This window comes from Geospiza fortis, unplaced genomic scaffold (genome assembly GCF_000277835.1).
Source record: "Geospiza fortis unplaced genomic scaffold, GeoFor_1.0 scaffold27, whole genome shotgun sequence".
Lineage (NCBI taxonomy): Eukaryota > Metazoa > Chordata > Aves > Passeriformes > Thraupidae > Geospiza > Geospiza fortis.
In genome coordinates, this window is record NW_005054329.1 from 115,776 (window position 1) to 132,598 (window position 16,823).

Here is a 16,823-nt window from a genome sequence, read left to right on the forward strand (position 1 = left end):
ATTACCCAAGTCTTTTATTAGGCTTGTAACACACACGTTCATTTCAGAAATATTTTAAATCTTGTATAAAAGTGGCTTGGAGTGATTTTGTAATAACTGAGTAGTATTAAAACATTTCTTACACAAGGCTGTGAGCTAATTCTATAAACCAGAGTAACTGGAAAACTTCAGTGGCAATCCTAATTTCCCAGTACGTCCTCCTGCTCATATCAAACAATCTCAGGCTTCCACAGATGAAATAAGAACCTTTCTCTCACAACCAAGTAAACTTCTTGCAGTGAGACAAGAGGCTCTACAGCACAAAACAGGATCCCCAAGAACTCTGCAAATCCTCACACCTGGTCATTCTCAATTCAGTTCTTTTATATTCGGTAGTTACTCCTAAAATCATCTATTGGTCTACTTGTTTATTTACACAAAATAAAGAAGCTGTTCTGTAAGTAATGCTGTCTTTCCTTGAGAAGACATATATTCACTGAAACGAGTCTCAATTGAATATTATCTTTTGATAAGCTGAATATTCATTCAAATCTGAAATTATTTACAAAGCAGTTTCAGTAACTGATACCAAGCTTTCAATATAGTTTTAAAAGTACGGCCATCAGGAGCAGTGGTCAAATTTATTAAATGTGAAATATTTTAGATAAGCAGTGCTGATTGTTTCCCACAGCAAGCTGTACTAGGACTCATGCTATTTGACCTATTCATAAGTGATGTGAAAATGGGAATTAACAGAAACAAAAATCTGCTAATGATATTCATTAACTGAGAGAAGCAAAGAGACGGGCAGACTGATAGAAATTATGGAAGGACTTATGAGACAAACTGCTTGGACAGTAAAACAGAAGATGAAAATCTACAGTGTTACATACAAGGGGAAAACAAAGAATCCTGACTTTCCATACAAAACAAGAAGAGCAAACCAGTGCCAATAAAGGCATAATCTTAGCATTACAAACAGTTCATGCTTGCTACTCTGTGATTGCTACTAAACTTTGAGGTAGCTAAATGTCAGAAATTATTAAGTAGAGCACAAAAAGCTTCCTGAATTAACTGTATAAAAAATAACCTGCATTTCTATATTAAATTTTGCAGGCAGTACACTTCCTGTGCACCCTCTTCCCCTAAAAAAAGGATACAGGACTGAAATGCTGCCCAGGCAAGTTGTCAAGAATGCCAAGGGGCATCTGTACAAGACATGATCAAGTAATCCAAGGACTCTTCCTTTTGGAAGAGAGGTAATTGAAGATTTACTGTGAAGGCAACAGATAATGACTGAAGTCCATAATGTCAGGAGTAGTCTCAAGCTGTGTAAGGAACAAGGTAGGGTTTATCTAGTGAAGGTAAAAATTACCATGTTCAATTCAAGCAAAAGAATGTGGTGCTGGACAGAGTTGAAGAAATCCTGCCAGCTGGGTGTTGTGCATGCAAGTTTATGTGTGCTTAAAGCAAGAGTGCAAATGTTCACAGAAGATAAATCTACTGAGGCATTAGGGGTTAGCAATACAGATAGCAATTCTGGCACAGGAAGGCTAAGCAGAATTTTTGATCTCTTGTTACCCAGGGTCACCAATTTAAAAACATTTATTCTTTTTAGCTGCAGTTTAGCATCTGACTAAATTACTAATGAAGCCAGAAAATAGCTCTACTACTTTCATTAACAATAACCTTTGTGCAGAAATATTTCTAGGTGAAATACCGACCAAAAAAACAATTCATCAAATGGCTACTCTGGGCATGTCACAGAAGAAAAGGAGACAATATCAAGGCTGGACAGCATTTTAATTGCAGGTCTCCCTGCAATACATTTTCACACTGAATTACATGTATATTTATTCAGCACCTGAGAAAAAAACTCCTTCCAAAAGTATGTAAACATATGTATAGCCCAAAAATTTCAACCTGACCTAATTTTTCCAAATACGAAATATATTGAACCATTCTTCTACATACAGGGTTCTTCAGGTGCACAACATGGTACATTAGCACTCGTCTGTCAATAAGCTACAGATAAATAAGGTAATTGGTCACACTCACCTAAATATGGAATTGTAGGAACCATTTTTAAGCTTCTGATGTACTCTCGTGTCCTTTTATAATTATCTTCCTTAGACAGTAAATAGTCTAACTTCTCAAAGGTGGTCTTGTCTTTCCGATTCAAAAGCTACAGAGAAAATGGAGATCATAAAATTTTCAAAGACAAATCCACACAAAACTAACAGTCAGCAACTTGTTGAATTGCCAGAGTAAAGGAGAACATAGTCTAGTTAAGATTAAATTCATCATCATCATCCAAAGCAGCACAATGTTTGAAAACATGCTACCTGTTTTAAAAAAAGGCCATTTAGTGTAGGTCTTAAGCTATGAAAAAACATGACCACTATTTCTGACTAATTTGTCAGTGATTCTCATATCACTAAGTAAGTTTCGAATAACCTCAGCAATATTACATTTTTAGAGAGAAAGTATGTTATAATACAGTCATGAACATTCTCATAACTTAGCAGAGATGCTAAAAATCCTCTAGACTTAAGAGTACAAAGAGCAATGGAAAATCCTCTAAACAAATGCAAACTGTGCCATTTCAACAGTACCTTATTAAAAGTATGACAAAACTTTTCAGAAAAAAGTATATGGAAAGTAAATTATTGTGCTATTAAATCCATGTTTTCTATTTATTAGACTTATTACAGAAATCTAGAAAAAACATTTAGGAATGCAAAAATCCTAGTCAAAGGGGCCTGAAAAGTAAACATAAAATACACAACTGTAGCTATCAGAACACATTTTCTGTTTCAGCTGTTTTAAGAAACCCCAGCAATATTTTTAAGATGGTCTTAAAAGCCAGTTGAGTTGGGAGTGAGTGGAGAATTACGGCACTGTACACTGGCTTCTTGCATGTGTCCTTTCTGACAACAGACAGCTGCTCCATAGCACATTCTTTCATATACCTTTTCCTCTGGAAAATTCCAGTTCTTGTACTGCCTAGCTTTTAAGTCTAGTTAATAAAAAAACATAGAAAGGATAAAAATGAATATATCAAAATAATTTTGTTGTTTTCTTTTTAGCAGCACTGAGAATTGCTTGAGGTCCTGCCACTGTAATGTATTGTATTTTGGAACTACTGTGCCTACAAAGAGCCTAGCACCTCTTTAGGTCTAAGTCAAATCAGTCACATACTTCATTTGACACATGAGCAATTCTCCCTATTTATTTCCAGCTTCATCGAGCTGCTCAAAACATCAGGCATTTGCTTTTTTATTAGATTATAACCTCATTCTGAGCAATTAAATCATAGAATAGTTACAAGCATTTTAAAAGCTTGATAAACCTATCCAAGACTTAAGGTCTGAACTATAAGACTTATAAGGTCTGAACAGTCAATGTGATTCATGGTGTGTGGAATGGATGAGAATTACCCAAAGCTTTGTATAGTTAAACATTACATGGAGTAGAAATAACCTATAGTTGTGTATTCCTCTTTAAAGAAATATTTAAATTTACTCTAAGTTTGGCAAAGAAATTCTACCTTCCAGAGATGGAGTTCCTGAAAATAGAATTATCAATGCTTTTAATTTCTAACATAAATAAAAACTGAAATTCATCACACAATAATCACAACATTAATGCTTGTATATTTGTAACATGCCTTTTTCCTTCCTTTTAGGTAATGTATTAAATCATATGCTATGTTTTGGATAAGGGGACACTGAAACACGCTGTGTACAAGAGTGTTCTAAGATTACTTATCAACAGAAGTTTTCTTGAGCATACAACCAGTGGCTTCTAGAACACACAGGGAAACAGGAAATTTACAGGAAAATAGATGCAGCCAAAACTCTATTTTTCACAAAACATGTAACAGACCACTGCTTCTGCTACAGTACCACAAAAACAAGAACATAAAAGCGTATTCCTCTAGAGTTTACAATATGACAAATCCCAAAGAACCTCAGAATTCATACAAGACAGAAGGGACAAGGGTCAAGGCAACACTTACAGCCCAAGTTTTGGTCAGCCTGAAGATAGGTGCGCTCTGCAGTGCGGACACCACAGACATAAGAGAATGAAGATTGTTCAGTTCTAGAAGCTTCTGAAAAAAGGGAATAAGAGCTTTTAGCACATTGGAAAGGGAAGCAGGATTAATTAATATAAAAGTTGCCTTAATAAACCATTATTTTTTCATTAATAAAATACAAAGTTTTCATCTATGACTGCAGACAAAATATTATCCCAATGCTCTCATGTGCAAGATTCTTAAGACCACTTTAAGAGCTGCTAATTTTACAAGTATACCCATCAATATAATAGGCATTTCAGTTTCGAGAATACAAACAGTACTTGATTTCAGTTTGTTATTTTCTAAGGCTATTCCTTCAGGAACAGAAAATAGGAAGAAGGTATTTGATGCATTGTTCTTGAAAAAAGTAATGTAATTTTAGAAATCAAATATTTAATCAAGCAAAAACATTACACGAAGATGCTGACAACCCGCTCAGAATTAACACAACTTTTACCTTTGTAATCTGTTGTATAGGAAAAATTTACCTCACTTCAATGTATTTTGAATTTATTCTGCGTGTTGACAATTATTCAAAACACACTGATCTCAGGCAAGCAATACTTTGGAATAAAACTGTCAAGATGATAATGCTTGCTACAACCAGCATAAAAATGTAAAATAGAAAAATGAGAACTGTGTCACGTAGTTTCTTTGTAAAGCTTAATAAGAGGCTGGATTCATCCTTGACTGATCCATTTACTCACTGCTCAGAAGCATTTAAGGAAGATCTGGACTTTATGGAGGGAAAAGCAGGAAAAGCAAAAAAGCAAGAGAAGGAAAGAGGGCAGTGTACCCCCTCATGCAGGCTAAAAATACCCCAAACACCACAACTCTTATTTCTAAGAACAACCGAGGACCTCCAAGTCAAACATTCTTCTATTACTTGGACTATTTTTTTGTTCCAGTAACTTACTCAGATAAATTTTCCTCTAAAAGTACAAAACTGCTAAGTAAATTGATTGGAAATATCCACAATAGAAAAATTGTTTTGTACTACATGGAAAATATTAATTACCTACACACATATGCAATTTCACACATACAAAATTCGCACTTGGGACTTTGATCCAAGTGCTGTGTCACTCAGTGTCACATAAAACAGAATAACTGCAGGTCGTGAAAGTGATAAATATTGTAAAATTTGTTTGTTTTAAAGTTAAGTGTAAAATGCAGTGCTCAAACTCAATAAAATAACGGAACTTTAAACAGCAGTGCTTTATACCAGCAACTACATATTGCAAGCAGGAATACAAGTCTCACAATAGCTATTTTAGAAGCAAGGAATTTCTTTTCATAAAAGTTAAGTTTTAAAATGGTGGGAGACAAAAACCAGAAACATTTACAACTACATTTGATGTTGTCAACACACAATTAGCCATCAACAACTCAAACCACTTTTAAACTTGGTAGGTAGAGGTACAACATGAGTCACACCGAACTGGGTAGGTTCATCTAACCAAGTAGAAATGAACAGTTCTCGTTCCTTTCCTTTATCTTAATCATGTAGTACAACATAACAGATGTGCTAAAACAGAATTGTTACCCTCTGCAATCCAACAAGGGCTCACAGGAATAGTGCAGAAACAAACACGAAGGAATTAAGGTTTTGAATGATAGTGAAAGAAATCTGCACTTACTTTAGCTATTTTCACAAAGTGGCTCAGTATTTCTGCCCTTATTTTTAAGGTCTGTGCTGTTAATATTTCTCGTACAACCCAAAAACTGACCTATAAAGTAAACACATACAACTTTAATTTATTACCAAAAAAATGGACTTTATTAGTCTATTAGATGAAATATTTGCAAACTCTCACAATGCTCCAGAAGAAAACAGGGTAAAGAAAGAAAAGATTTCTGATCCCATGAATTCTCATCTGTATCACTGCAATTGCCCTGAAGCATTACCAGCATAAGAGGTAGAGAAGTGAGACAACACCAAGATAACTGAATGTGCAAGTGAGAGACCCAGAAAAAAAGAAAAAATATTGCTAATGTTGCACCACAGCAAAACAAATCAGGAACTGATAATTAGGAACAAGTGGTCTAGAGGAACAACATGAAAATCTGGACAAAGCAATTGAAAACAGGAGGTGTAATTTAAAAATCTTAATCCTCATTTGGAAAAACAGGTTTTAATTCACATGAGTAGTTCTGTTTAACTTTATACTTAAAGACAACTGTCAAACAGTACCTGTTCATCACAGTAATCAAATTATATACCTGGTTAAATCTCCTAGTAAAGGCAACAATATTTGGAGCAAGGGTGTGTTTTTCTCTCTTATTCCATCCACAGCTGGCTAGTTCCTAGGAAACACATTTAAAAATTGCCTTAAAAAACAGAAATGAGTTCTCCTTAACACAAATTCTAAATCACTCTTCTGTTTTTTAGAACCAGAAGTCTCAATTTCAATCAAAATGTTGTTCAACTTTCCAAATGTACACTACTAATTTCAGACACCTTCATAGGAAAAGGCAGAGTCGGCCAAAGAGAATTCTGCCTCTGAAAAGCACTTTGTAATGCTGATAAATGGAACACACTCTAGAGATCTGTACATGCCTGTGTGAGCAGCAGGAAAAGCATTTCCAGCTCCAAACACATTTTGAATCCCCATCTCCAGCACTTAAAACTTCTGCAGATAAAAATGCCAATTTGCATCTGTCAGGACACAGATTCTCCACATGAAAAGTCCATGTCTGGTCTTATGATACTAGGAATCATATGTTTATGTGGGAAAAAACCTCAGATATTCTACAAGGGACAGCAGAACTTACCTTTGTTAGAAAAGTAGAAGAGATCAGCAACTAAGGATATTGAGCAATTGCAAGAGGGAAAAATCCTGTGTATGGCAAAATCATTTGACTAGGTTTAAATTCAGACTGAATAGGAAGGTTGATAAAAGAGAGTGATTCAAAATGTCCCTGTGTGTTCGAGAATTACACTTCGTCTTTTTATTTTTATTTTTTTTTGCATGGAGGAATGCTGGCGGTTTCCTCAGTGCGCACAGTCACAGGAAACATTCCCATCAAGTGTGCAAAACCCTGAAATTTGTGGAGATTGCAATTTCAGGACTTGAAAAAAATCTAAATGAAGTCACATAGAAATCTAAAATGTAAGCATAATTATTTCTGCTGGAGAACAAAGAATTGCTAACTAGACATCCTCTTTCTAAGCTCTGCAAAGTAAAATGTAGATGTGTTTCTTAGTAATAGCTGTCGAAGAGCAGGAAAAAGCCTCAGCAAATACCACACTTAAAGGATGTTTGTGTGTTTGAGATAAGACTTAGCAACCAAAACTCTAAAATCTTAGGTATTTCCATCCATGCATAAGGTCATGTTAAAATAATAAAACCTTAAATTTCAACTAGAAAATGTTAACTTTCTTAGTCTAATAACTTATCTAATAGCAAGGGAGAGTTTAATGACAAATACACAGACTATTTCTTGCTTTAAAACCTAGTTCTACAGTTGGCAGAATTTCAGGATAGAAACAGTTTGTTTCTTTTTGGCAAACAAACTATATTGATGATTCCAATAAAATGAAAATCAGAAGGCACAATTAACAACTAATAGTTCATGGTAACTGCTACATATTCAAAGATCTATATTCTAGCAGAAGCTGGAAATACAAGTTTTCCTTCTGATCACTCCTCAGTGAGTTATATCTACTTGCCAGAGTAGCACTTCAGGGAATTTCATTTCCAAAAGGCAAAATGAAGCAATTACAAAGAAAAAGAAGAAAATCAAATCAATTGTTTTGGGATATTTTTTGATATAAAATTCTATGGCACATGTTTCATAGCAACTAAAGTAAATTCAAAATTTGCTTTAAAAATGAACATCTATAGTTTTGTATTTTGTTTTTTAGTTCATTCATCTCCTCAGAGTATGACACTACCTCTGCTTTTGGCAAAGGTAGTTAGAATAAAAAAAACCCTGTTTTGTTCTGATATTTGTTGAAACAAAACTTCCTCATAGAAAAGTATCCATGTATCAATTTGTACATATTGAAAATTTTTTGCTAGCAGATTTTTCTATAGGCATTGTTAATTTCTTATTGCATTATTTGTTTGCCATTTTCTTCCCCACAGGAAAGAAAATTCTCCCCAACTGCCTGGAGCACACGTAATTTCAGAAGCATGAAAGCATTTTCAGCTATAAAACTGTCTTGGTGTTCTTGGGGAAAAAAAAGGAATTATCTGACAGGAAGAACAGACAACAGATAGACAATTTTTTTATTTCCTTCCTATATTTTCTCAAAATAGAAGTCTGCTAATCTCTCTGAACTACTGCAATAAATGATGACTTGTTCTGTTAGTGACCTAATTAGGTGGCTGGACCTTCCACTAAAAACCTTCTAAACTTGACTGCCCCTACTGACATCAGAAATTCAGTTCTGCTGACATTATGGGGGAGCATGGGATGCCCTTCATAAAACCATGATATTCCAAACTTAGGACAAGAAGACAACGAGCCACAATGGATATATGGTCTTATAGCCAAAACACCTGAAGCAAGAGTCACATGACTCTCGTACCTTTTGCAGCAAATGAATTTATCATATTTTACGCAAATTTGTCATATTCTGACAACTACTTTTATTCTTCATTTCTCAAGTTCTTACTACTGATTTTCACACATCTTTGTTAACTTTGACTGCTTTTCCTCAACAGGCCTCAGGTTCCCTTATACGTCTTTCTAAAAAGGTTAAAATCTTAAAAGACTAACTTCTAAGGGTTTGGGCTAATTTAATCCCAGCATTTATTATTCTGAATCTTAAAATTAAGAAGCTTATAAAGCAGTTGATGCAGTCTAAAATTGAGATTATGGCCAGAGGCAGGAGTCAAAAGTCTGAAATCAGATATGAATTGAAAAACAGCAGCAGAAGTGAGAATAAAGAACTTTTACACTTGATAAACTCATCCTGGAAACACTCCACTCAATGCAAGACAAGAGGACTTCCAGAAAAGCATAATTATCCCCTTTGGCAACAGATGACAAACCAAAGTAACTCATGCTGGATTACAGATCCACAGTACTAATAGGGAATATACTTAGAAAAACATTAGTGCAGTGCAAGAAAGTGAGCATTTTTGAACAAAAAAAGCATTCTTTGAATCGTCACATTTCCTCAGGCACTGATTTCCAAAGATGGTTCAAGAAAACCTACCTCAGGCTGTATAGCTTTAAATACTGGCATATCCATCAATGTTATCTGGCTCTGAAATGAAGACAGAATTTTACATCATGTAATATGAAGAGCTAACAATGACGTTTTTCTATCTGCCCTTCAGTAACTACAAACCATACACATATTTCTTACTAACCGGAACTAGCCTATGCTAGGGTCTCTTAAAGACTTAAAAAAATGCAAAGCAAAACAAATATGCTGTGTCAGGTCAGTACTACATGATTAAATCCCAAGACAGGATTATCTTATTGAAGTTGATAAAGTCAGAAATTTGTTTTCAAAAACACTGGAGGTTTATTTAAAAGCTGGGGTTTTTTTAAGAAAAAATATTTCATATATTTTTAGTACTCTGCAACCCTGAGTATTATACAAGCTTAAATGCAAAAATAACATTTCTACTTACAGCAAACTCCTCAGGAGTTACCTTCAACACATCAAATACAACTGCATCGTAGCTTTTATTGGCATAATCTGAACTTCGCCCTTCCAGGGAATCTGAGCTGCTACTACCCTAAAAAGAAAAAATAGTAGGCTTATCTGCAGAATGATTAATTAAATCTCAAAATGGCTGACTCCATTTTGATGGCGTATTACATTGCTCTGAACTCACCAATAATACATGGCTGCTCTAAGTTACAGAGTAACAGGTCAAAAGCGCCATTTAAAATGAAACAAAATGAGTAATCATTAACAACAACAATAAAAAACATGGCTGGGAACACCAAAAACCATGGAGCGCTCTATAATTACTCTCTTGCCATGTTAGTTCTTTTTCTTACAAATGGTGTAGTATGCGACTAGTAGTGGGAAGGGCTTCTGTGAAAGCTGAAACAAGCCAAAATTTCTATTTTGATACAGGAGCTAATAAAACCCAACGAACTGTACCTCTGGAGTGGCAGAGGTGACCATCACACTGGCCATGAAGTCATTCCTTTTATACATGCTCTCCACACGGTGCAGGAAGTTTCAGCTCAGCCAGCACTGGTTGAAAACAGAAATTCCTGCAAAGCAAATCATTTGTGGAATAAATAAAATTTATTAAAAAACCCAAAATGCACACAGAAAATAACCCAGCAATACAAGATATTTCATTTTCCTACTCAGAGCAAAGGACTTAGGAAACAAGATTTATCTTAGGAGATAGATGCTCTTTTCTTTTCCAGGTACCACCTGCGGAGGAGTACAATTGAATACTGCTAAAGCCATGCCAAGTCCTTACCCTTACCTCCACTCAACTCCAGAAATGCAGGTGGAAAAAAGTGTATTATTTGTCATTCATGTTGAATTAAGTTCTATATAAAAGTCCCTCCCAGGCAGGACAAAGTCTCAGAAACTGCAGGCTACCACAAACTGCTTACAGAACTAGCAAGTCAGCTCAAGCTCTGATTCTCTTTAACTGAGCAAACAGCATGGTTGTGTCATCATTTCCCACAGCACACATGGATGAGCCCATGGCAGGCACTGCCACTGATTCCTGTAAATGGACTCTTTCATCAAAAGCTGTAGTTGCTCATATGTGCAGCAAGGGAAACTGCCACATCTCCCTCTGCATCCTCATGTTCCCTCCCACAACACTGATCGCACCAACAGAAATATCCTGAAAAAACTAAACAGCTAAGAATAAAAATATCCTCTTATTTTACTCTCTTTCGAAAGATGAAGTCTTCACTTCTCATTCCTACAACGACAAACAATTCTCCCCAGGATCTTGCATGAAACAAGTCACTAATTTTGCTTCAAATAACGCCAAGATGTTCTCTGCTAAACAAGGCAACAGTCAATTTCCTTTATATTTTTTGCTGATAAGGTTAACTCATTTTGAGCACTAACAGGCTGCTAAGTATTTCTAGGTCTGGAGTTGCTCTTCTCAACAGTCCTTACAATCCTGAAGTGGAAAGTAATTCTGTAGATGTAATTTCTTTAACATGTGGCATTCACATTAAGGCCACAAAAATATTCTTGTGGCTTCCATCCCTGCCTTTCTGAATAGGTTCTCCAGGGCATGAGGAATCAATAACGATGTGAAAGGGGAAAGAAAAATCCCATATGTGAACTTGTATCATGCCCAAGTTCAGTTTTACACAAGTTTCAATGTTCATTATATCAAACTGAGACAAAAATGCTTTAATACCTAAACCCAAAAGCACTAATATACTTTTGCCTTTCAACATTCAGCACATACACAAATCTTGCAAGGCTAGAAACTTTCATTCTAGACATGAGCAAAATAGATTCCCCTCGCCTTACCCCCTCCCCCCAAAATGTTCCAAATATAACACAAGCATTTAAAATGCACTGCTTTTTCCTATGTGCAAAGATTTCTTCAAGATTCACATCTATGAAAAAATGCTTCTCTAGACACCACTTGTTTTGCTACCTTCATGAAAGTCATAGGAAGCAATTATCCTTTTTAGTCAAGTGCACTTGATCATTTGAAGTGTTTCCCCACCTGCAGAAAGCATCACTCTGCACACAAAGTAACACAGGAGCTAATACTATGGCCATGGTATAAAGAGGCTGTCAAACAACATAAAGATAATAAATAAAAATAATATTCCCCTGTACTTGCCATATTTCACACCAACAAGATTGAAAAGAAATTTCTCAAATCCCAGAAATTATCAAAGGCCCAAAATGTTGGCAATAAAATATAAGAAGTCACTTAAATGACATATAACCTCTTTTCAGCGCTTTTGATTCATACAATTTCTTTCAACTTGCTCAGGTTAATCATCAAAATGATGCATTACACAAACACTGTTAAAAATCAAATCTAAGGAAAGACCTTATCTGTTTGCACAGAAGGTTCACAGGCACACTGCAGTAGATCTCCTTCATAGGCTGTCAGAAGCAAAGTGGATAAATCAGGATGCAACAGACACCAGAGTTTGTCTGTTCTTCTTTGCCAATTTGACAAACCCATTTAGATATGGAGCACTCTCTGAAGCAAAACTGAAGACAGTCCAAAAACAACTGGAAAAAAACCCCAAAAATACCACCATCAAAACCAAGCACAGAAGCAAACCTTAGAGCCATTATTTTACCAGCATTTGTCAAATCTTGTTATCTATGCCACAGAAGCAACATTCTTTGAAAGCAAAATGCAAATTTTATATTGCTGTTAGTAACACGCATGTAATGCAGTCAAAGTGCCCGTAAGTTCAGTCTCAGCACTAGTTACCAAACTCACAAGAAAGCCACTGAGACACTTAAGTACAGAAAACCACTTCTGGCCAACAAAGTCCACTAATTTGTGGACTTTGTTCACAACAAAGTCCACTAAAGTGCTCTAATTTCTGAATGCTAGCAGAGCAATCAGAGGAAGTTACTGACTGTTCAAAATGCTTTCAGCAAATACAAAGATAACCATGTCAGCAACCACTGATGACCACTGTTCTTATTGATTTTTTCACTGAAGGGAAAAATACTGAGCTATATATGCTTCTTACCAGCCCTAATTCAGCCATTTCAGACTCCACAAGTCAACTGGCTTAGCTGATTTCAATAACCATTTACTCACTACTTTCATTAGTTGATTATGGTTTTCCTAATAACACCGAATCGTGAACTGAGAGTTGCAACATGCTTTTAAGAAAATATACTTCAGCATTCTATCAAAAGATAAATATTCTTTCTTAACCTTAAATTAGCTGGACAACTGGTTCAGTGAGAGCAATCAAAGTGCACTAGGGCCCTACTGGGCACTAATGAACTTGGTTAGAACCAACAGAAGTAACCATAATGCTTTATATGAAAAACATCTTAATTTCAAAAGGTCATTTTGAAGTAATTAAACAATAAATCTTGGTGGACATTTGAACAACATGAGAAATTCTAGAGTATTTGAAAACCTGGATTTAAATAATTGCCTACTAACAGTTTATTAAGAACAAAGCAATTAGGCTACAGAAGATTAGTCATAGAAATGTGATAGCTTTTTAAAGATCTTCCAAAGCAAACACTTGTGTATTTTCAGTATACATTTCACCAGGAAGTCCCTAATATATTTCACTATGCTTTAGGCAACAGTACCACCTATAGATAAAATACACTATGAACAATTTAGCAGTTTCATGCACATCCTTTTCTGAGAAACTTCTTACTGTATTTAATGATGAATAATGAAAATGTAACAGAAATAAAATGGGGCTGTGGATTAATTCAGCTGACAATAAACTGAGATCACTCAAGTAAATAACTATTCCTCAATAACATGCATCGTCCCTGAGTAAACAGGCTGAAAAACCCTGAATCTAGCATCATTTCCCAATAGCTGCCAATGGATCAAGTCTAATTCTGGAAAAAGTATATTCAAAGTTGACTTCCCTTTCTAAAATTCTCTCAACTCTCCTACTTCCACCCCTCCAGCGCATGTACTCAAACGAGTTTGACTCTGAGCAGAGAAGCAGCTACTGTGATGAGTTCAAGAAACAACTTCAGAATCCAAGTCCTGAACTCTTGGGTTTTATTAATACACAACTGATCTAAATTATACCTAACAGTACATTAAAAACAACACCTAATGCACAGGTCATGCATTTATGACATGCTTTATTTGATTTGTCACATGTTACACTAGACTGCCATTGGTCCCTTTGTTGTCACTAAGCTGCCCTACAACAATTCACATTCCAGCTTTTCAAATTAACTGTCATAGGGCAACCTGGATACAAAGACATATGTGGCAGTCACAACACCAAAAATGTAAGCTAACATTCTACAAGTGGAATAAAAATAAGGTTGTCTTATTTTTCAAAATTATAATGAATGCAATGTCTCAGTTTTCTAGTTTAAAAGCTGTATGCAAAATTTCATAGCAAAAGGCTGTCAAAAATTATTTCAAATCTCACACAATCCTCAGTTGCTAAAACCATGAAGGAGTAGGAAGCTGACAATGCTGGCTTGAATGTCCAATGCTATTCTAATTACGCCCCACATCTTTACTATATCCACTGATTACTGAGCTCACTCTAATGAACATTTATTACATTTACAAATTTACTTATAAGTGTTTTCTTCTCTCCATTCTTCTATCTGCACCATTACTTACTGCATCGGGAAGTAAAGTAATAGTATGACCAAAATGACTTGTATAAGCTGAAAAAGTACAATAAAGTGAGTTCTACTAAGTAAAGGTAGTAGACAGATCTCCATCTGGTTACCTAAACAAATTAAGACAAGAAATACAGTATGGGTTTCTAATTATTAGAAACCATTTGAAGAACTTTGCATAGACTGGAATTTTATCTGTGTCTGGAAATCTTTACATCAAGGTTCCACATCAAGACAGAACTGCAGTGCTCTCTCCAGCAGAAGTTCTCCTTCAAAAGTCATTACCCTTCAAGCAAGTCTGCAAACTTGAATATCTTAGAAGACCAAGATATATGTTTAGGAAAGTTTTACTTTAAGAGAATCTTCATGAATGGAAAAAATCTTCAGTTACAGGAAAAGAAACATATATCCGCAAATTATAGTAAAATACTACTACAACTCAAGTTCTCTAAACAGAAGAGAACTGACAGACACTTCTGTAATCTCTGGTTATCAAATATAGGTGACAATATGAAATACCTGTAACTTTAAATACAATTGCATACTTACAGTGGAATAAGGCAGCTGTGCTCTCAACCCATTTTGCTGCACACCTCCATTAGTTCATTGCTGGGTCTAGCTCTGGTTTTTCAGCAGTTTTATCTCTTGTTTAAAAGCCTAACATGCCTGTAAATACCAGGAAACAGGATTACGGTTACATTTATTTTACAACTCAATTATTCTCAAACTGTGCACTCCTCACCTGAAACATGTGCTCTGGTATTTTTATTCTTATGTCTCACTCACAGCTTTCATTGTTAGTTCCCCATTCTAGTTTCATTGCTATTTGACAAATTCCCAAACTTAAAAGAACTACATACACATCACAGAGAGAAGAGCAATGTATTATAAGTTTCATAGCTAAATATACTCCAAATATGTGCTTGTAACTCCCCCTCACTCTGTCAATCAACACAAGGTCCAAGCCAACACACATTATTTATTGGTTTCACTCACTTCTTTCAAGGTGCTTTATGAATTGTAAATGCTACTCATCCTCACACCATTTTCTTCAAGGCTTAATTAAACAAAGCAAAATGGACACAAATGCAAATACAGTAATTCTTTTAACTCTGTATCAGCAAATAAAGCCATAGCTCTTCCAACAAACATGATCAGCTACAAACCTGAGAAAAATACTGCTTAGGTAACTCATTTTGGTGATATTTAGTTTAGGCATAGCCCTTCCCTTTTTTCCTCTTTTGCCTTATACCAACTTTTATAAAACCTAATGTTTAATAAAATTACACATCAAATGAGAAGAAAATAATCTCAAAGACAGCTTCTTTTCTATAGACTGACATGAAAATCTCATTAAAGCCCATGTTGCTTTGATAAAGGTAAAAATCACTGCAGGTCAATTGGTGCTACTGTGCCTCTACTACAGTTTTTATTTTCGTTCTATCACTAGGGAACCTCCCCCTTAAAAAAGTCTCTCTTCTAGACTATAACTATACACAACTCCTACTGGCACCAAAGCAAACTATCTTTTGCTAGAAAAGCAGTATTCTTTTGACACACCCAAAACTCATCCAGTAGGCACTCCTTGCATGAGCAAATGATCCTAGTTCACAGAATAATCAAAATGACAAGTTAAAAATGGGTTAGCAACCATTTAAGTATTTCAATGAAATTACAGACATGATGCCTGTTGTCTGCCCTGCATCACATGGCATTTTAGTAAAGGGCAAACATGGTAATTACTATGCACATGAACTCCTAGATGTCTTTCCTTCACTAAAATAAGGCAAATAAACAGAAAAACGAATAAAATAACTTGGTTTGAAAGCATTTTGTACTCATTTTTCTTCAAACTGGTGCTACATCATGCAGGATGGGCACCATACAGAAAACAAACAAACAAGTGCGTGTAGGTCTGCCCTTTACAACAGCTTCCTGTCCTTCTGAGACATGAAGAATATCTACCAGGCATGGCATGAATATGCAACAAGTGAAAAAATATCTGACTATCAAAGCTAGACATAAAAACAAATTGCAACATTCATAGATAAGGTTTCTGAGGCAAGGAATATTGTTTTGTATTTCAGAGACACCAACGCATTTCAATTTTTTTCAACAATTAGTATGACAAGAATACATATGCTCCATTTAGTTGGGTTCAGAACAACAAACCACAGACAAAAGGCATGATTTACTTCTACAACCAAAAATTTCAACATCCATTCCTCCATCCACTACATGCCAAAGCCCCAGGCTGACATATGCCTGCAGAAGCTAGACCAAAAACTATCTGAAGTGAATTGAAAACAGATCGCAGAAGAGGCTCTTAACAAGATCCGCACGGTTTCATCCACATGTCATGCAAATAGTTTTCAAATTTATTCCTAAAGACACAGGAGGACGTAGCCAACCCTAGGTGGTTTCCATCTGTTCCCCCCAGACCCCACATCCGTACCAAGGCTGCTCCCGCTGTCCGCCCGGATTCGCGCCGCGCAGCACCGACTGCACGTGCCCTGCCCG

At 35.7% G+C, this 16,823-nt stretch overlaps 1 protein-coding gene across 1 annotated transcript in view; it reads right to left on the reverse strand.

Annotated features, from left to right (window-relative positions):
* The window catches only part of RALGPS1 (Ral GEF with PH domain and SH3 binding motif 1), a 72,642-nt gene extending 57,669 nt beyond the window's left edge, over positions 1-14,973 (reverse strand). The window contains exons 1-9 of the mRNA XM_031057264.1: positions 14,853-14,973; positions 12,037-12,224; positions 10,137-10,252; positions 9,655-9,762; positions 9,231-9,281; positions 6,284-6,367; positions 5,701-5,790; positions 4,001-4,093; positions 2,038-2,164 (exon numbers count right to left, since the gene is read on the reverse strand). Coding sequence (XP_030913124.1) covers positions 2,038-2,164; positions 4,001-4,093; positions 5,701-5,790; positions 6,284-6,367; positions 9,231-9,281; positions 9,655-9,762; positions 10,137-10,193 — 610 coding nt within the window. The 5' untranslated portion in view covers positions 10,194-10,252; positions 12,037-12,224; positions 14,853-14,973. The remainder of the gene's footprint in view (positions 1-2,037; positions 2,165-4,000; positions 4,094-5,700; positions 5,791-6,283; positions 6,368-9,230; positions 9,282-9,654; positions 9,763-10,136; positions 10,253-12,036; positions 12,225-14,852) is intronic.
* Between the last annotated feature and the right edge of the window lie 1,850 nt (positions 14,974-16,823).